At 41.1% G+C, this 22,090-nt stretch overlaps 1 protein-coding gene across 2 annotated transcripts; it reads right to left on the reverse strand.

Moving 5' to 3' along the window:
* Positions 1 to 6,245: 6,245 nt before the first annotated feature.
* Positions 6,246 to 21,718, reverse strand: tmem218 (transmembrane protein 218). Of its 2 annotated transcripts, none has more exons than XM_078531457.1 (4): positions 21,654 to 21,718; positions 18,309 to 18,429; positions 16,306 to 16,411; positions 6,246 to 8,241 (listed from the first exon to the last, which is right to left on the reverse strand). In XM_078531457.1, the coding sequence occupies exons 2-4, from the start codon at positions 18,416 to 18,418 to the stop codon at positions 8,110 to 8,112; spliced, it is 348 nt and encodes a 115-aa protein (XP_078387583.1). In that variant the 5' UTR covers positions 18,419 to 18,429; positions 21,654 to 21,718; the 3' UTR covers positions 6,246 to 8,109. The 2 variants fall into 2 exon arrangements, with proteins under 2 accessions (XP_078387583.1, XP_078387574.1); XM_078531448.1 differs by lacking the exon at positions 21,654 to 21,718 and adding an exon at positions 18,511 to 18,727.
* Positions 21,719 to 22,090: the final 372 nt, after the last annotated feature.

Below are 22,090 nucleotides of genomic sequence, written 5' to 3' on the forward strand. Positions count from 1 at the left end.
TTCCAGCAATCTGTCTGTGCTGAAGAAGAGTTTCCAGGGTATTCCCAGTTGTCCCTTTTCTTCCCTGGCTACTTGCCATCCTTTCACCTTCCCACCTTCTATCCTTCTCGGGTTTGAGGGGATGACGGAAAAAGGGATTAGATTTATGGACCAACTCATAATCATCAACCATCTCGACTGCCTATCTAGCTGTTTTGACCCTCTGGTCTTCAACAGGGGTTCTAACTACCGGACAGAGTGAATTTTAAAATTCTTCCAAGAGAATTATTTCTCTAAGAGCTTCATGCGTTATCTCTACCTTTAATGCCCATATCCAATGGTCAAAATTACATTGCTTTACCCTCTCAAACTCAACATAGGTCTGCCCAAGGTGTTTCCTTATATTCCACAATTTCTGCCTGTATGACTCAGGGACTAACTGATCTGCGCTAAGAATAGCCTTTTTAACTGCATCATGATCCTCTTCTGACAGTGATGCACAAACCTCATAAGCTCTACCCATCAACCTACTCAGTAAGAGCAATGTCTGGCCACTTCGTTTGTCTAGCCGCTTTCTCAAACAAAATAAAGAATGTGTCTATATCCCTTTCCTCAAACTTTGGAAGAGCTTGAACAAATTTAAACATCTCCCCACTAGGCTTTGGGTTGGAGGTTTTTCATCATCAGAATCTCCCTCAGCATTTGCTGCCCCCTTTTTAAGGTCCAGCCTTTTAAGCTGGAATTCCCTTTCTCATTCTTTCTCTCTTTCCTTTGCCTCTCATTCTTTATCCTTCTCCCCTGCCTGAAATTCCAGTTGCAGCTTCTTAAATGCTCTTTCTCTTTCCTGCCCTTTCTCTGTCCTTTACTTTTTCTTTTGCCTCCAGCCTTTTCAATTCCAATTCTTTTGCCTCTAATTCAAGTTTTTTCAGTTCCTTTGCATGTTCAAGTTGCTTCATTCGCAACTGGATCTTAGTTAACTCAAATGATTCACCCCCGGGAGAATGTGGTGTCTCTGTTATCCTTTCCAGTTTCAAATGCTGTCTGATTTCCTCAACCCTTCGGGTAATTCTAACTTCAGTTTATCCGCCAATTCCATTAGCTTACTCTTGGTTAATTTCTGTAAACCAGTTATCGTTACATTTTCCACCTGTAAAAAATCTTAGCAACTTTCAACGCCATTTTAGTTTACCAATGTATAAGAAACCTGGTCTCTGTCCTTTTATCCCTTACCAATTTTTATTCCACACCTAATCACTCATTGTCCGCGTTTCAAATCCCACAAGGGCCCCCAATTTATGTTAAGACCGGAATGGGAAGAGTGCACAAATTATCAAGACCCACTACTCTGCAGGCTGTATCATTAAATTAAATGTTTAACCTTCTCACCAGAATGGCCAATTGTGTACCATACCTCTAGTACCCAGAAGAAAACAGTCTCTGACCAGGCTTCTTTCAAAAACTCAGAATGATTAATTCATTTTAAAACAAAACTTCTTTTAACAAGTTGCAAGTACTGGTTAACACACACAATTGCAATCGGGAAGTATAACTATCTATCTCTTTCTAAAGAATTCCCTCAGCACACATGCATGGATGCACACACACACACACACACACACACGCACACACGCACAGAAACAAAGGACAAACAGATAGGATCTCTCTGCAGAGATGGGCTTCGAAGGTGGGCGTTATAAAATAAAAGATAAAGTCCACAGGGTCTCGAAACTGTTGGCCTGGAGTTCTCTCATGTGAGGATGGGCTTCTGGTCCCAGTGGATGCCTGGAAGTTCTCACCAACTCTCAGCTTTGCAAGTCCACATGCAGACTAGTTACACTCAGATGAGGGTTCTCTGGCTACAGGTTGATAGCCAAACACAATTTTAGGCAAGGTAGAGAGAGGGAGCCAATCAAGGTCATCTTCTTTCCTCAGCTTGCTCTCCAACAAAACTGCCTTCAAAACAAGCAGGTTCACAACTGAAGTTTTCTTCCTCTCTCCCACATGATTGCCTTTTTGTCTCCCAGCTTTTCATTAATTAAAACACTTTGCATTTCAACACAAAGAACTCCTTCTCAAGTACTATATAGGTCAGGTGATTTCTTGGAAGAGGCCTGCTTGTTGATAGTTCCAAGGTGAACTTATGATCTTTTTAAAAAAAATCCTAAATTAGCATCCACTTGTCCAGATCATGCCAAATCCTTCCATTTTATAAAAGAAAACTTCAGTCCTGAGAGATATGGTTTCCAACACACCTACTGTTCATTTCCTCATCCTCCTCTATTTAGGCCTTTTTTTTGTGCTGGCAGCTGGTTTCTTCTTCCTAACCGTTGGGAACAATACATTGCTCTTTGCCCTCATAGCACCCAACAGGACCTCCTTGGAAGCCTCAAAGAATTGGGAGTTAGAGCTTTGTAGGGGGTAACACCATGCTCCCTCTCTTTCCAGCCATTTAATAAGATTTTTTACTGCAATTTTATATGTCCATTTCTCCTATCCCTCAGCCTCTCTCGTAGAACTGGACTGAGACTTGAAGCAGTCATCAGGAAATTGTGCCATGGGGGTGGGCGGAATACCTGCAGATGTGTGACACTAACAAGCAAATGGGATCTTTACTTAAATGATACCTAGGCTGTTCCAGCCTTCAACGTTGCATGATGTCACTCGCTGACCACCTCTCACACTCGGCCCCCATCTTCCAGTTAATATTGGGGCCAAGGAGTCGGTAGCAAGAATAGAGAACTTTCAGCAGTGGCCAACTTCAATCGTTTAGATCTTTCCAGTGTTAGACAGGATTTAATTCAGTTCATCCAAAACTTGTGGTGGAAATACAGCCCAACAGCACAGAGGTAGTTGTGAAATTGAGGGAAATGGCGGAACGGTAGAGAGTCATCAACAAACACGATAATAGATCCCTTGCATTTGGATGATGGCAAGTACATCATGAAAATAAGGAAAAGTAGACGACCAAGAATGGAGGTACAATGTGGTACAATAGAGATGGCCAAGCAGGGTCAGAAGTTGCTGGAGATGCACTGGCTACACTTGGACATCTAGAAATAGAGCCATTTGAGCTGGGCCCATAGAGATGGATTGGATGAAAGCAGGAGAGGCAATGAACGAACAGGTGATGAATGACACAGATAGGTCACACCACGTGATCACACTCATAGAAGATATCAACGGTGATTTTGACCAGAGTGACCTTAGTGTTTTGCCTACATGTCTGCTGCTGGGCAAAAGGAAGGTAGATTTAACAGCTTAAACACGAGGTGCTGGCTCACCCAGCTGCTTTCTGAAATGGGTGATTAAATCAGCACCAGTAGATACATGACTAGTGAGTCAGAAGCTGGTCTTAGGTAGCTCCTACTGAGGTGCTCAAAGACAGAGATGGGTCAGAAGGGGAAGGCAGGGCCCCGGGACATGACTACCAAACTCATTGTTGGAGGATGATAGATTGTTTATTTTCCATTTTTTCATCTCTTCAATCTTAAATTAGCATCCACTTTACCAATTAAGTATGACAAAGCAGCATTGCAACCTAATAAACAAATTTTTGAGAGACAGCTGCAGCAAAAATAGAAATCTTCATAAATATAATGAGATTTTGCATAAAACTCCCAATTTTATTTCCACAACAGTCTGCGGAGTTTATTTACCTGGAAGTTGCAGGGCTTTAAGACAATTAGTGTAATGGACGCCAATTAAACCGCAGAATGAGCCCTGAGATGGAAAAATAGAGGTAATTAGTTTTCCTTTATGAGTGAGTGGTTTACAAAAGTTAATAATTAGCTGGAAAGAGCAAGTAATCTCATCTATGCACTATCACAACTCACTCAGAAATTTCAATTACACAACACAGGCCTTGTTCAGCACAGCATAAGAAATTCAATTGGCCTTCTTTCTAAAGAACTTGAAATGTTCCCAGAAAGAATTGCCTTTATATCGCACGCCTCGAATTGCCTTTATATAGCACCTCAGGATGTTCCAAAGTACTTTACAGCCAATGGAGTACTTTTGAAGTAAGAAAAACTGCAGCCAATTTGCACATAGCAACGTTCCAGAAACAGCAATGTGAAAATGACCAGATAATGATTTTTTTTAATGATATATGTTGGTTGAGAGATAAATATTGGCCAGGAGGCTGAAGAAAACTTTTCTTCTAATATTGCCATTGGATCTACTACATCCAATGGGGGAAGGGCAGCTGGGAGCCTCTGTTTAACGTCTCATCCAAAACCACCAACAGTGAAGGACTCCATCAGTATTGTACTGTGTCAGCCTAGACTTTCATGTACAAGTCTCTGGAGTGGTATTTGGATCCACAACCTTTTGACTAAGAGGTAAGGGTGCCACAATTGAGGCATGGCTGACACCTTGAAGAATTGTAGCAGTACTGCTTTCACTATAGAGAAAGGCTATGAGACAGCATGAGGAGTTTCTTCCAATAGCTCACTAAGTAAAATGACCACCCAATTTGGCACTGAACTATCTGGACGGGCAATCTTCCAGGTTTAAAAATAAGAAATAGGAGCAAGAGTAGGCCATACGACCTCTTGAGCTAGCGTTGCCACAGTTGGTTCATGGCTGACATTCTGCCTTAACTTTACTTTCCTGCCTTTTCCCATATTCATAACACCATAGCATTTATTTCCAGTTGAGAACAGAGACAAGAAATTATTTAATGGAGTCTGTAAAAAAATTACATTGGGTTTGATAGTGTGAATCAGGTATGACCATTTCCTCTAGTTAGAAAATCAATAATGAAGGATTATTAATTTAAAACTGTTACTGGAGAGTGAGGAAAAGATTAAAGCAAATTTCACTGTAAACTGCAGCTTAGAAAACCATATCCCAGGTACTAGTTGAGGCAGATATTATTACATTTTTTAAAAGGAAGTATATAAATAGTTAAAGCAGAGCAAAATAGAGACAACAGGGCGATAGGAATCGATTTGGATTACTCTAGCAAAAAGTGACACAGAGATAATGGGCTGAATAGCCTCAGAAATGTTTCAACAGATCACATACAATGACTTCCCTTGAAATGGAGAGATTGCTGTTTGATGGGCCAACCTGGTGCAGCAGCCATTTTGCACACAACAAGATGGTGCAAGTAGCAATTCCATTAATGCCCAAGTTAATCTGTTTTTTGCTGAAGGTGTAATTTTGGTCAGGATACCAGAAGAGCCTCCTGCTCTTCTTCAAAAAGGATTGTGGGATCCTTGTTGTCCAGGCAAATGAGATGACAATTTCATCTTGTCTGAAGGGCGTTATTTCCAACAATGCCACATTTCCCCAGTTGCATTGCAGCATCGGCCTAGATTATGTGCTTGTTCTAGAGTCGCAGCTTTCTGACTCAGAAGGGACCTACTAACTGAACCGAAGTGAAAGCTGGAGGAACAGGAGGCCATTCAGTCTCTCGAGCCTCTCTGCCATTCAGTTAGATCAAGGCAGATCTGTACTTCAACTCCATTTACCTGAAGTTTCAGTCAGCATCTTTGAAGGGAAGGAGATTGGAAAACGTGTGTTATAGACAGGAGATATCACAGTTTGTATGTTTTGCTGGAAGATCCAAGTGCGAGTCAAAGTTTAATAGTAAAGGACACAGTCTACCTGTATACCTAGCTTGGAGCTGCTTGATTATTTCTCCAATGATTTAACTTATTTCTCTGTGTTCTGCTGCAGCTCCTGAGGGTGGGGTAATCAGTGTTGGAAATCAATCACTTAGGAAGAATACCTAATCAAATATGACAGAATAAATCAGTTTTAGCTGGAATAAATTTGCCTATGCTTAAGCGTGACATATAACCATTATACAGTGGTGTTAAAGTGTATGATGATAGATTATATGCAAGCACATTATAGCTAGATATATTTCCATCTCTTTCTACATCTTTAATGTATGCCTCGTGTGTTCTACTTATTTTGAGACATAGTCTAAATCTTATTTCTATGCTTTCTGTTTAACAGCTAAAAACTGTCCAAGTACAGTTCTTACTTTTTACCAGTAGGTGGCATTGTGGCACCACTTAGTGCCAAATTCTTTAATCAAGGATACCAATTAACAGAGTTAGGGGGCAAAGGGACAACAAAAAGGAGCATTTCTCAGCTCACACAATTAAATGCTATGTAAGTCACGAATCTCAGGCCGAAATCTTGATGTTTAAATTGCTTTTTTAAAATTCAAAGGCATTAGAATATATAGCCATGCTTGCATTCTCCAGCATTCACTGATTTTTTAAATTAAGCAAATCTAAAACTGCATATTTATGGAGCAAGATATTTATTCAAAAGAAATTAATTACAAAATATAAGTTTCCAAGATACGAAAAATGTTCTCAATATACAAAGTTTTGTTTTAAATAAATAATCAGCTGCATAATACAACTAGAAAAATATGGAGTTGCTCCCAATGCGGTCTCCTCTACATTGGAGAGACCAAACGCAAACTGGGCGACCGTTTTGCGGAACACCTGCGGTCTGTCCGCAAGAAAGACCCAAACCTCCCTGTCGCTTGCCATTTTAACACTCCACCCTGTTCTCTTGCCCACATGTCTGTCCTTGGCTTGCTGCATTGTTCCAGTGAAGCCCAACGCAAACTGGAGGAACAGCACCTCATCTTCCGACTAGGCACTTTACAGCCTTCTGGGCTGAATATTGAATTCAACAACTTTAGATCTTAAACTCCCCCTCCCCCCATCCCCACCCCGTTTCTTTTCCCCCCCACCCGCCTTTTTTTTCAATAATTTATATAGATTCTTCTTTCCCCACCTATTTCCATTATTTTTAAATCTAAAACTAAAACCTTTAGTCTTTCCACCCCACCCCCACTAGAGCTGTACTTTGAATATCCTGTCTTCCATTCTTAATTAGCACTTTTCTCAGACAAAGACCACCACCTTCAACACCTCTTTGACCCTTTTGTCTCTGACATCTTTTGATTATCTGCTCACACCACACCCTCAATGTGTCTCTTTCCCCCCCACCCACCTTAAACCAATTTATATTTCTCCCTTGTTGAAACTATGCTTCAGTTCTGCCGAAGGGCCATGAGGGCTCGAAACGTTGACTGATTTCTTCTCCGCCGATGCTGCCAGACTTGCTGAGTTTTTCCAGGTAATTCTGTTTTTATTTTGTTTTGGAGGAAGCAGCATCTTGTTGGTCCATCATAATTTTAAACACTTCTATCAGATTTCAAATCACCATTCCCACCTCGCTGCCAATCCCCTAACCTCCTCTGGTCTAACAAAAACAGTTCCAATTTTTCCAGCCTTTCTTTCTATTTGCATTTCACTTAGCAGGCAGCATCCCAGTGAATCTATGCTGGACCCTCTCTAATGCCTCAACATCCTCGATATTATGCGGAGCCAAAAGCCGCACACAGTAATCCAATTGTGGTCTTACTGAAGTTTTATATAGGTTCACCAGAGAGGCCTTTGGGGAGAATCAGGACCTGGCTGTGAGAATGCAGGATGAGACAATGTCTGTATGCAGTGCCTCTCAGGTTCTGATTATTTGTAAGCAATAACATATATTCCATTTGAGATGGAAATTTGGAATCTGGATTTTCCATGAGTCTGCAGTGAAGGAATTCCTCATGTTTAAACAAAGAATACTTCTTTCCTCAATATTCTCCCCTTCTTTCAGGTATAACCACAGTCAAGTGCTGGCTGCCTTCTAGTATCTTCTCCAAGTGGCTGCTCTTCATGCACTAGTACTTTTAGTCTACTGAATCAGAGGATGGTGGCGAAACTCAGCTAAGCCTAGTTCTATAAGGGTCAAATGGTCTTATTCTGTGCTGTAATTTCTATGATTCTAAGCTGGTTACATTCTCCACATTGATGCCTGACCTCAGGGACGGTATTTTCCTCAGTAAAATGCTGCTCCATTCAAGGGAAATACTTTAGACTCCCTTCCCAGACTCCTGGGAAATAGCAGAGAAATAAAAGCAATCGATGATTCATGGGGTATTTCATTTGCAGATTATTACAGGTCTGCCATTCTCCACCAGATGTTACAATATCTTCACCTCACAGATTTCACAAAAATAAACTTTCTAAAAAGTTATAACGAGTAAATGCTGCTTTAAAACACACACATATAAAATACAGAGGTTCTCCAGATCATTTCTCAATTTCGAAGGAGTTTAGCTTCCACATGCTCAACCAGATAATGGGGAAAGAGTAGAGACAGACCGGCCAGGAATGCCACAATCAGTATACACAGCAGACTATAGCGGCCAATGAAGAAACTGTCATAAATCTGAAAGAGAAAGAAAAGACGGATTTGGATAAGATCTGTATTTCAGTTTCTAACACTTCTCTCCTTCCGAGAAGGCAAACAGGAAATCTGCTACTGTGTTTAAAACAAACCAATTTAGCTTGACTGCAAGCAGGTATATGGAGGCCAGTATTGGCTGACCTCTCTCTCCACTCCCCCTCTCTTTAGGAGAAACCCTGAACTGCAACTCAGTACCTCCCCCTATCAGTGTAAATTAGGAACTAATCCTGGTAGAGAAATAACAAGGTGACATTTCAATATAACATCCAACATTTCAATATAACATCCATCATAACCAGTCAATTCATTAATGCTGCAATATTATTGCCCCCAGTATAAACATGGGTTTAGCTCTCCCTGAGGATTCAGTAAGCCCACAATGCAGTATGGGTCCTAAGGTATACAGACCAGAAGGCTGCACGATTTGATCATCAGACTCTGCCGAGTTAGACAATTTGAGCTGGGGTGGTGGGGAGGACCAATGCAAATACCCTCAATGACTCTAAGATAAAGAGGGAGAGAAAAACAGGGCTGTCACTGCTGTTTGCTACCCGAAAACCACCTTCCTTGACAGTGAACATCCAAGGAGAAGTTGGTGCCTGTGGTACCCCAAAAAGAGTACAAGACTTAGGGCAAGAAAAGTAGAAAAATAAAAATAACCTGGTTATTTAATTTGTATTCTGCAACATCCCACAGTGAGATGCTGAAATAACACTGAATTAAACTTCTCTTGACAACATGCCAAAATTATAGATTGTTTCTGGTACAATGTGCTATTTCCAAGGTCAGACTATTGTAAACAGAAACTTTTGAGAAAAACAGATTACAAACCCTTGAATTGAATAGAGGCTGTTTTAAAAAATACAGAAAACAAGTGACTCTTACACAAATAGATTACATTTCACTCTTTTTCCAGAAAAAAACAAGAGTGACTTTGACTAGAAAGAAGTGGGACTTGATAAGTCTGGAGTTTCAGCTTGTTAAACGTAGCTACACCATGCAAGACCATGAGCAGTGAAGCACAAGGTGTTGTTAGGTTCTGTGCACTTTCGCACACAATCTATCCTGGTGGCAGCATCATAAGCTGGGTAAAGCGCACAGGGTAATCCCTGTCTTATACCAATGCCACTCCGTAACCAGCTGCTAAAAGGTATGTGCAAGAAGATCCCAAGCTGTCTTTCATGTTGATGTTTAGTGAATCACCACCTCTGAAGCTATATCTTACCCATATTTGGATCTAGAGCATTGACCCATCTTATCACCAGGATAGCAATGCTGCAAGAGAGAAGGTGGGCAACAGCATCCTGAGCAAGAGAGGGAAGATCATTCAGGGTTCTGATTGGTATCTAGCAATGTCTGCGTGTGTGTGTGTGTGTGTGTTGGGGGAGTGGGGGGGAGCAAGTAAAGGGCACTGTGGTGCCCTTCATGATCAGCAAGCTGGACGAGGCCAACTGTGTAAAGAATGGCCAGTCGGTGGAGGTACCAGAGGACAAGTGCTTTCTGAGGAACAGTATCTCAGCATGCACTGTACCTGTACAAATACTTAAAGGACCTACGCTATATTCCTGCGGGTGTCTTTTATTTAACCAGAAATGTATCTGTTAAACAGATAAACGCAGCTATGTTAAGAACACAAAGAGCAGAATCTTCCATTCGGCATGCGGGGGTGGACCGTAAATGACGCGCGATGAGGTCGAGCGTGCGTCCCGACGTCATCCCGATATTTCGTTTGGCGGGCGCAGGCCGGAGTCGGCTGCGCGCCTGCCGAAATGTTAAGGGCCTATTAAGGCCATTAAGTGGTTAATTAAAGTATGTAAGAACGCTGCCCGTCCAACCTTCAGGTTGGCGGGCAGGTGAAGAACCCAAGCGGCCTTCACGTTTTTCAGGAACCTCGTCCACGGGCGAGATGAGGTTTCCTGAAGCTTTTATATAGTAAATAAGTAAGTAAATTTTCCAACCTTTACAAAAATATCCCAACTCATGTGACACTGTCACATGAGGGGACATGTTTAAATAAACTTTTTCGACATTTATTGAACTGTTTTATTATCTATTCAATCTCCCTGAGGCAGCTTTGTGCCTCAGGGAGATTGCTGCACTCTTTTGCACACGTGCACGATAGAGCGCTGGCCCCGACTCTCCCTCCTCCCCCACCCGCACTGAGCGCTACCGGTAGCGCGTCCTGCTGGGCGGGCCTTAATTGGCCCGCTCGCGTAAATTGGCAGCGCGCTGCTAACTGGGGGTTGCAATCGTCTCCCCGCCTACCCCCCACCCGCTCCCACCCAGCTCACCCGCCATAGGAAAAATCCAAGCCAGAGAGAATCTTGGTGCAAATGCATTAAATAAACCTCAGAAAATAGAACATTAACTGTTAGCACTTTTTGTTGTTGCTGTTATTTTGAACAATGATAGCTGCATTGATGGTAGCATCATTAGTTGCAAGCTTAAAGTTATTCCTAAACATGCACATATGCATTTAAATCCCAACTAAACAGTTTGACGTTGACTTTAGACTTGCTGTGTTCCTTTGCTGTTGTTTTGGATTTGGGGGGGGGGGGGGGGTGCAGTCATCCTTTTATGTACCTGGAACACTGGGTTACTTGTAAGCATGCTGGACTCTCTTCTTAGTGATAAAGATCCAAGATGCAATTGCGCAGGACTGACTCTGCATATTTAATCCTCTGGTACAGGGACCTTAATCTGATGGTAAAACCATGGACTCACTTTCTTCATTGGCTAACAATGTCAGAGACCCACAGGCTTGGATGTCTGTACTTTGGAGGACAGTTAGTAGAAGAACAATCAAGCATTTGTAGCTAACTGATCCCCTGTGTTGTAATAGCACCAAGGGCTTATAGGAATCTCCAGCGAGACTAGAATACAGTTGACTGCTGAGGGCTGTCTTATGAATTTGATATTAAACTAAGGTCTGGTTCTGCTAATCACAGTCGACATCCTAGGAGGTGTCTCCACCTTCAGGAGAGTACGGAAGAAAACTCACAAACAAGATAAAAATAAAAATATAAAATGCCAAATTCATGAAAGAAACAAACCACACCCTCAAAGGGCAAAAGAAACTCAGGGATTTGCATTTGATGTATGGAGTTGGGGTGGGCTGGGGGCAGAGGAGAGCACAGACCACAAGACCATAAGAAATAGGAGCAGAGTAGGCCAAGTCTTTTCCACTATTAAATAAGAACACGACTGAACGTCAAGTTAACTTTCCATTCCGAGTCCCATACTCCTTGATTCCGAGTGCCCAAAATTTGTACTGATCTCGCACCTTGAGCATACACGACTGAGCATCCACTACATTCTGGAAAAGAGAATTCCAAAGATTCACAATCCTCTAAGTGACGAAATTTCTCATCTCAGTATGAAACAGCGGTTGTCTTATCCTGAGTCCATGCCTCCTGATTCTGGACTCTCCGCCCAAGGGAAAACAGTTTCTCAGGGTCAACTGTCAAATCCCTTCAAAATCTTCTATGTTTCAATGAGATCACCTATCATTTTCTAAACTCATAGAGTATAAGCCAATTCTACTCAATTTCTCCTCACAGGCCAATCCTCTCATCCCACAAATCGATCTAGTAAATTTTTGTTGTACTCCTTTGGCAAATATATCCTTCCTTAGACCTGGAGACCAAAACTATACACAGTACATCAGGTAGGGTTTCACCAAGCCCTATACAACTGCAACAAGACTTCCCTACTCTTGTATTCCAACCCCCTTGCAATAAAGATCAACATGCTATTTGCTTTCCTAATCTTTTGCTATACCTGCATGTTAACTTTGTTTTTTGCACAAGGACACACAAATTTTTCTGAATATCAACATTTAATAATTTGGCATCATTTAAAAATAATCAGTTTTCTATTCTTCCCAACGAAGTGAATAACCTCACATTTGGCCACATTATACTTCATTGGCCACCTCCTTGCCCACTCACCCACCATTAAACCTCAAGTGCAAGGCAGCAGTTTCAGAATCGGTATATAGCATAGAGGATGACCAACAACCGGAAGAGGCTGCCCAGCTGGGTGGAAGAGGCCAAGATATTGCATTCATTAAAGTGGAAGGAGTAGAAGCATCTATATTCTGGAACAATGAGATTAATTGGATGGGTGGGCCTTTTATTGCAGACATATCATGACAAAACAGCGATGAATTACCCCAGCAGCATTACCATTTACACGCTGTAATTTGACCCAAAATTTAAAAAAAACTGAATTGGATTAAATTTTAAATGGAATCACCCATGTCCTAATACCTGCATCATTTTTGAACATGGTTGAGGTGACAAGCACTGATCTGTATAAACATTTACATGTGACTCACCAAAGAAAATCAGTGCTACACTTGCAATCCCATTTTAAAGAACACTTTTCCTGAAATTCTTCGATAATGCTAGTGTGCAAATCTGCAACTTTATGTGTGGTCTAAAATATTAATTAGATTTGAGAGCAGAACAGGCAGAAAGAGAACAGCAGAGAAAGAATGCTAACGAATGCTAATCATTGCCTCTGCAGGAGGTTTGTGTGCTCTCGTGCAGCAATACAAGGGGCTTGATACACGAAGATGATGTCAAGGAAGAATAAACCCTACCTCGGCGACAGAACAAATCTCCTGCGGACTAGACAGGCTCTCGTTTAACACACCTCATTCTTTAATGAGCCAATTAGTGGGGCCTGGTACTGTGAGCAGTACACAGAGCTTGGGCCATGTAATATTAATAGCTCATTGGCTCGTGAGCAGAGGTCCTGCCCTGTGCCCTACTAATTGGTACCACGGTACTGCTATTATTTGATCATAGGTGGAAGTTAGCTGGAGCACACTGCAACACAGTTCCATTTTAATGTCAATTTTGTGAAATCTCACATCTGATCAGTTAGAGGTGTTCCAGCCAGTCAGTAAACTATATTAGTGAGGTTAAATTACTTCCTTTTTTTTGGGCTTTTATTTTTGAGCTCTTTTTTACTATGGCACCCTGTACCTAACACTTCACCTTTATTGATTGACAGAAATACCAAAAAAGTACATACAGCCCTTTGCAGAAAGGCGGCTGCAGCTAGTCCCAGATGCTTTTATACGTCTTTATATTACAGCGTTGAGACCATCAGCGCAGAGAACCACATGAGAAGGTGGTTTTCTGAGCTTCCTCTGGGGCATTGATACTGCTGGCAGAGTGTGTAAACAGATGCAGATGCTGCTGGATGCAGCAACCACAGAATGGTCAGAAAAGTTGAAGTCACCGTCATCTTTTGAAAACAGACACTGCTGTTCTCAATTGATCTCTTAATTCTGTTCTGCAGCATAAATGAAGCAGATTCTAAAACACTGTGAGCCAATGTATATTGTAGAAACGCTTCCAGCTGAAAGCGTTCTGCAACGTGAATGGGAAATATATATACATAATTTATACAAAGAGAAAGAGAGAGGGAGAGAGAGATAGAGGCAGACAACAGATGGAGGGAAATTCCTCTCTCCCCAGGCAACTGTTGTTTGTTTTCAGCTCATGCATTGCGATGCTGAATATAACATTATTACTGTAATAAAATCTACTCAAACACGATCACTTGGATGGTTTTCAATTCAACCATACCACTAGTGACATTCTGCCTCGGTTACATACCTCTGGAACTGTACTCTCAAACATTTAGATAGCTGTCATCAACTTAGGCATCTCCAATGCTTTCGATCATTGTCTAACAAAGTATTTATAAGTTCTCCTGCTCCAGCTTCCTTTTGAAAAAGCTCTATATCTGTGGTACAATTGATGACTCATTTCTCAGATTATGTAACAATGCAAGGATTCTTCCAGATTCTGTCACACCTCCTGTTCCTTCTCCATTTCAATTATCTCCTCCACCCATCATTCAACACAATCTTTTGTGTGATTCTATTCTACATTCCTCAGATTCTTTTGAATTGCACAGGGCAAAGACCTCAATTCTCACCCAGAGCAATTGTTGAACATTTTGATCACCTGCAAGCTCTTCAATGGGTTCAAATCTGTGAAGATTCAGTTTTTTGCATATCTCTCATGATCACAACTAAAAACTACCACCTTTTATCTTTGATTCCCCCACTCTTAATCTTTTTTATTGTTGAAATTCTTCTCCACTCTGACCTCAGATGCTAATTCTACATCTGACCCTCTTCCTTGCCAAGTTCATATTCTTGCCTTCAACTACTGTTAATTCAGTGCTCCAAAACTGTGGGTCTTGACTCCCGTTGGGGTTGTAGAAACTGTGGATGGGTCTTAAGCTCCCGTCCTCCAAGAGTGAGCCTTGCACTGAGGCCCATGCCGCAGCCCTCCTGACCCTTGCCCTCCTCCTCTCGCTCCTATGTATGGCGGAGGAGATTGATGCACCTAGCGGCTGGGCGGGGAGGCTTCATAGACATCTTGTTTAGGCTGAAAACCCCGAATAAGAAACTACTGGTCCCACATTTGCACCAAGCTGGACAACAGCTGCGGGCTTCTCCCAGTGACAGGCCAAAGTTAATGGCAGCCATCTTTACGTGCGGCTATCCTGGGCCAGGGAGCAGGAGAAGAGGGCCTTTACTTTACTTCTATCACTGGAGAATATGGTGAGCTTCACTGAAATCTAAATAAGTATATGAAATTACAATTATTCTAAAATATAGATTTTCATATTTTTTGATATACTTTTTGTATGTTGATCTATAATACACCAACTTTAATTATTATAAATGTTACTCTGCTATTATATTGTTGTTTTGTTCTTTACTGGTGTTTAGGTCACATTAATTTTCAAGTATTAAAATAGGGTCACATTAGAAAATAGTTTGGGAAACACTGTTAATTATTTATAATTTTCAAACTGGAATCCCTGAGATTCCAACATCATATTTATGTCAGTAGGTCATCAGATTTCAAGATTTTTTTTGTTGATTTACCGGCATATTAGTTCTGTCATTGTACACTTATTAAAGATACTTTCTGCAATTATTGCATTTTTGTGGGTAGCTGATATGGTCTTAAGGAAATTAATTTTGGAGAAAGTTGGGTCCTTGGGAATATCAATATTTTAGGTGGTGCCCCACGGACAATAGTTTGTAACCCATTGCGCCATAAACTCCAAGTCCATCCAAGGCTCAGATAATGTTCCCCAACCAGGTGGTGTTTATGATACCACCGCTAAGTCCATATCAGGTTAAAGAGAAAATTTCTCTCATACTAGCCACCAATCTCTCCTTGCACAATCTTCCTTGTAGCTCCTTACTTTATCAATGCTTCTGTGCTCATTACTCCTCTAAACCCCATGCTCCAAATACATTGTTCTTTTTCTTTCTGCTTTCCAGGCCTCACTTACAATGGAATCAAGATGTATGCCTCTGTAACTCTGTCCAGAACCTCAATCTGGAACTTTATACCTCTCGCCACCTATTCATCTTTCTACAATCTAAACACTTTTAAAAGCCATGTGTTGTCACCTAACCACAACTTCTTAATTTGCTTCTTCTTGTCTGCTACTTTCTTGACTTTTCCCTGCAGCACAGGTTTTGATCTAGGTTTCTCAATTTCAAAAGAAAACATCAGAGAAGATCAAGATGACATGAGGGTAAAAGCTTTGTTTACAATAAAATTCTGATCCCAATCCAAGGCTCTGGTTTGCTGGCATAATTTATAACTCGAAGAGTAGAGGTCACAGCAACTCAAGCAACCTCAATAAGTGAGCTTTGATGCTCTGACCAGAGGAATACATAGGAGCCCAGAATCACTCACTAAAATTAAGTGGATAGAGTGAGGGAGTGGTATGGTGAAGGGAATCATTTACTGCTGGGGTTTAGTTTGAACCTTTGATTTGTTCTTTTGGGAATTTTGTCCGGATTTATGCTGCAGGTACAGTATTTCATCCTTCACTGAAATCAATATGTTGCGCACTGCATATGTGAAAAATGGGACTGCCTAAGGCTTGATAAGGTTCTGTTGCCTACACATGGTTCATTGTTTTTAATAAAAGCTCAGGGGCAGGTTATGAAAGGTAATATAAAGCAACACATATAAGCACTGTTCTTACCACATCTTTGGTCACCGGCTCAGGTGTTTCCTTGGTTCGAGGAAAGAAGATGAGGATCACTGTGATCATCAATGTGAAGAGGAAAACCAATATAATCGAAAACCAGCTACATAAAAATAACACACAAGATATTCACATTGAATCTGTGGTACACAACAGATAATATTGCACTGGATATCAAACAAGGGTACAGCAAGGGAATTGAAGCACCAATATCAATGAGCCAAAGATAAATTTAACTCAAACAAAACTGGTACCACATTGATGTTGCACTGGTTCCTGTTAATTGATTGGATTTTCAAGCAGACCAAGCTTCTCTTTTAGTCACGCAAGTTTAGCTTTCTTTTTCCAAATTTTTGCCTTTTCAGAAGTTTTTTCTGGTCTGCTCTCTGTGGTCCATCCATTACCTTGGCCCACTCTCCCAAGCTGTGCATTCTTTGCACAACGGCTCAACTTCAGTTCTGCTGCATGTGTTCTTCCCATTGGCCTGACCTGCACTATTCTGCTCTCACTGTGTTCCTTTCTAAGCAGTTCAACCCCAATCCTGTTCTTTGTGCTTCCTGAATGATGGCTTGTCCCAGTGTCATATAGTTAATTGGGTATCCCAATTAATTCTTAATCGTAAATAAAAAAATGAGGGATGGACACTGACCTTGGGCACATAATCTCAACACAATTTACATGGTACATACATGTACATTTTAATATTTTATGAATATGTTTATCATGGTTTGATGAAAATCAGTGTGTGTGTGCATTTTTTGACCATTGTGACTCATTCATTTCTTGACTATTGAACACTGGTAGATGTTTGTTAAGTAACTGTACATGTGGAGTACATTTACACGTATTGTCGAAGTGCATTAAGGTGTTTTACATAGAAACTATTTCCGCCAGTGGAAGTCTAAAAATTAGAGCCAGATTTTTCAGGAGTGAAATTAGGAAACATTCTGACGTTCAAAGGGTAGTAGAAGTTTGAAACTCTCTTTCACAAATGGCAACTGATGCTATATCAATTGTTAATTTTAAGACTGTGATTGAGAGATTTTTGTTAATCAAAGGTATTAAGGAATATGGACAAGGAAGGTTTCTGGAGTCACACTGCCGATTAGCCATGATCTCATGGAATGGTGGAACAGGTTCAAAGGGCTAAATGGTTTAATACTTTGTTCTAAAACTAGTGTAAGTGGCCAAAATTGTGTCACCAAGTCCACACCAGTGACTAGTTAGCAACTTCTATTGGACAACACTGTCCTATTCCCTCCCACTGTCTGTGTTTGTTGCTCCACGACCTGACCCATTCTTTCCAGCTTTCTGTTCTCCTTGTTTTGTGACATGACCCATTCACTCCCACTTTCTAAGCTCCTTGTTTTATGGCTTGATCCTTTCATTCTTGCTCTCCGTGCGCTAACTATGTAGCAGTCCCAACACTGTACTCAAAAAAGTATAGATGCAAAGGTCAAATGAAGAAGGGACAGATATGACTGAGGGAGAAGTGGATAGAGATAGAAAGAAACATAAGGTAAGGCAAAGAAAGTGAAAGATAGGAGCAAAGAAAATGAAAGAAAATACCTGAAATGGTAGATCCATTGATAGTAAATTTGATAGCCACTGATTTAGGGCATTTTTCAAATCAGATCAATAAAAAGTTACTTCTGCTACACTTTTATGTTTATTTTAAGGGACAACTTCCACTTTCTTATAAATTAACATGGCCTTTGCATAAAAGAAACTTTAGAATAAAAACAGATCTATCTGTTTTATCATTATTTTATTATTATTTATCAGACTCAGCATTTGGATTACGGCTTCAGCTTTGGGTGGAGAAATTGTTTCAGGCTGGCACATCAATGGAGAAAACCAGAGGTTGGGCTAAGTTTGATGCAATTAGATTCATTTAAAGCTAACCTCTAAAATAATAATTCCAAAGCAGAGGGAGAATCCCAAATGTGCTCAATATTATATGTAAGTAGTAGATTTAAGCAGCAAATAAAGTGTCTTACCTGATCATGCCTCCTGACCGAGATAACAACATGCACGTCAGCAAAGACAAAACCCATATAACAGCAAGGATAAAAACCCCTGCCCCTACTCCCATTATGATGCCAGCCATTGTGGAGGTTACTGTAAGTAGGAGTAAAACACTGTTAGTTCCTGAAAGAACTTGAAAACATTGGTAGATGAATGTTTAGAGTACAGCCTCACCATAATCTTTAAGCATGTCAATCTTTTCAGTGGTTTTCCTATAGATCTTCTCCGATCAGGCTTTGAATTAATTTTTCTTTCTCCCTTAAGTTTCTTTATGCTATGCACCATGTATTAGCTAACATAGTAGGAGCAGACAAGCTCAAGCAAGTTACTGAGTAGTGTGTGCAATGAGCCAAGAATGCCTCCTCATTTTCTGATCTTCCTGAAAGGGAAAGGGCTGTCTAGATTCCAACACAATATGTGTTTCTCCTGGATGGTACAAGCCAACTGTTTGCCCTGAAGGGAATCTGCTCAATATTGCCTCATCACACTGACAGGAAGGACTTGGTTGCAAAATTTTCTTAGGAGAATCAATCTTGCTTCTTGCCAAAAAAAAGAGAAATACTTAGTTGGATGTGCAAGCTTTTGTACAGAGAAGAACATTTGATATGGGGAATTGCAATTTTGAAAGAATTTTTGATCCAGCTTGGCACATGCAAGATGCAAGGTGTCAAAAATACAGGAATTACGCTGTATGTTAGCTGTATACTTTCAGGCCTTTGACGCAATCTTTAGAAATTAATGTTTCACATAAAGTTTTTATTTGAAATGTGTTTTCTATGAACTTTTCAAGATAATAAAGAATGCATCATCTCAAACAATCACCTATTTCTTTGCACATTTCATTGAAATACTAGCTGCAAAATATTTCTATCCCATTCAATGCTATTAGCAGGTCGCATGACCCAAAGCATGGGATAAATGCATTCCCCAAACATTTTGGAGGACAAGCTTTGGAAGGATTGAAGCAATCTTCAAAATAATGATTTGCAAACTTCAGTCTATCAAAGGTAGAAGATAAGTTGTGGTTTGTTTTCCATAATAATATCACATACAAGCGAGTGGTACACTTTAAAGTCATTTATTTCATGAGTCTGTAAAACAATGAAAAAGATTTGCTAGGCATAAAGATAAAGACTTTTCAAGAATCTTCAAATTGTGAAGCCAATAATATTTCTACTTTACCTCTTTCCCTGCCTTGTTCCGTCCCTACCTACATCTATCATTCCTCTGACATTCTCCACCACTTGAAAAAATATGATTATCAGCCCCAAATATTGTCTTGTCCTTAGAGATGTACAAGGATTATAAAGCAACTTCGGGCATACGAAATAAGTGGTAGTGAATCACCTGTCCATTATGCACTCACCTGATTTTCCTTTCCGATGGGAGTGTATAATGAACTGCCGATCCACCATCCTTTGCGCCCAAGTTTAATTTTACCCCTAGCTCTCTACACCTCCAGGCCATGCAAGTCTGCAGCCCTCCATCTCCTATTTGAAAAGCAGTCCAACTATCACCACCCTTCTCCACCTGGCTGAAATTGTTATGGCATTAAAAACTTTTCATTTAACACCACTCACTTCCTCTAGGTAAAAGGTATTGCTATGGAAGCTCAGAAGAATCCTTGCTTTGCTTGTCCCTTTGTAGAATATTTTGAGCATTCTCTGTCTAATCCTATTTAGGATCCACTTCGAGGTCTTTTTTCTGAGACTAATGACTGTGTCAGTGTTTTTTTTTTATTCATTCATGGGACGTGGATGTCACTGGCCAGATCAACATTTAATGCCCATCCCTAATTGCCCTCAAGGTGGTGGTGAGCTGCCTTTTTGAATCGCTGCAGTCCATGTGTATAGTTACACCCACAGTGCTGTTAGGGAAGGGGTTCAAGGATCTTGATCCAACGACAGTGAAGGAACAGCGATATATTTCCAAGTCAGGATGGTAAGTGACTTGGAGGGGAACTTCTAGGTGGTGGTGTTCGCACGTCTGCTGCCCTTCTCCTGCTAGATGGTAGCGTTTTTGGGTTTGGAGGGTGCTGTCTGAGGAACCTCGGGTGAGTTCCTGCAGTGCATCTTGTAGTTGGTACACACTGCTGCCACTGCGCATCAGTGGTAGAGGGAATGAATGTTTGTGGTTCGGGTGCTAGTCAATCGGGCTGCTTTGTCCTGGATGTTGTCAAGCTTCTTGAGTATTGCTGGAGCTGCATTCACCCAGACAAGTGCAGGGTATTCCATCATGCTCCTGACCTGTGCCTTGTAGATGGTGGACAGACTTTGAGGAGTCAGGAGATGAGTTACACGCCGCAGGATTCCTAGCCTCTGACCTGCTCTTGCAGCCATAGTATTTATATGGCTAGACCAGTTGTTTTTAGTCACTGGTAGCCCCACAGATGTTGATGTTGTTGCTCTGGTTCTGATCTAGAAAAATTATTTCATTATCTATGCTTCAAATTTCCATCTCTTACCATTGTATGGTCCAATTCAGAGTCTTCCTTTCCCTTTGCTTCCAGTACTCCTTTATCTCAAGGGGTTGACTTTCCACATACACTTATTACATGCTCACTGACTCCCACAAGTACCTGGACAATACTTCTTTTCACCTTGCTTCCTGTAAGGACACCCTTTTCTTTCTCCCAGTTTCTCAATCACTGCTCAATCCATTCTGATGCTGCGAAGGTTCATGACAGCATCTGAGATGCCTTTTTTTCTGAGAGTTGTGGTGGACCTAAGAAATGTTTGTATTATTTACCTGCACCCTCCAAGATAAAGTCCCCCTTGTCCTCACCTTGCACCAAATCCTTAGTAGCACATTTAAGTGCCTGGGGATTTTCCATTCTTTAGCCTAGCATGCATGGGAACTTTTGGGTTGCTCTGTGGCCCTGCACCTATGCATTCGATGGAAAACTGCCTTCCACCCCAAAAGATTTGCCAACTTGATTCCATCACCAAACACATCTTCCCTTTCCTTTCCCCGAGCCCAGCTCTCTAAAGGGTCCAGTTCCTCTGAGGGCAACTTCCAACACGCCTCAATCTGCTGGGGTATTTTCTGGCACCTTCCCATGCAAGCGCAGCAGAATGCAACACCCACTCTGTTGTTCACTTCCTCCCCAATTCTTTCAAAAGAAAAGATAACCCCACATGTGAGGCTTCTAGCCTGGAGGAACCTGCTGCAATATTAATATGGCGATGATTATATGCGGTTACTCATCCTGGGCTCCATTCTCAGAGCACCAGGCGCATAGCCCACTGCCGAACCCGGGCCACACTAACTGCACAGCCACCGCTCATCTTTTCCCCGAATGAAGAAGAATCACAGACCTGGAGCTTCGGCTCTAGCAACGCACAGCCGCACCCTGCAGCATCCGCCGCTGCTATTGGGAGAGACCCTTTAGCGGCCAATAGGAGCCACCTATACTGATAGGGTAGAAATCCCTTAGTAACGATTGACTTCTGAGTGCAACAAGAGAGACATCAAATATGCAGAGTTAAGAGACAGAGAATTAATATACAGAGTGACCTAATATGCAGAAAGTTAAAATACAGAGTGATCTAATATACAGGGTGATCTAATATACAGGGTTAATATACAGAGTGACCTAATATACAGGGTTAATATACAGAGTTAATATATAGAGTGACCTAATATACAGAGAGTTAATATACAAAGTGATCTAATATACAGGGTTAATATACAGAGTTAATATATAGAGTGACCTAATATACAGAGAGTTAATATACAAAGTGATCTAATATAC

Source organism: Cetorhinus maximus, chromosome 2, assembly GCF_964194155.1.
Source record: "Cetorhinus maximus chromosome 2, sCetMax3.hap1.1, whole genome shotgun sequence".
NCBI lineage: Eukaryota > Metazoa > Chordata > Chondrichthyes > Lamniformes > Cetorhinidae > Cetorhinus > Cetorhinus maximus.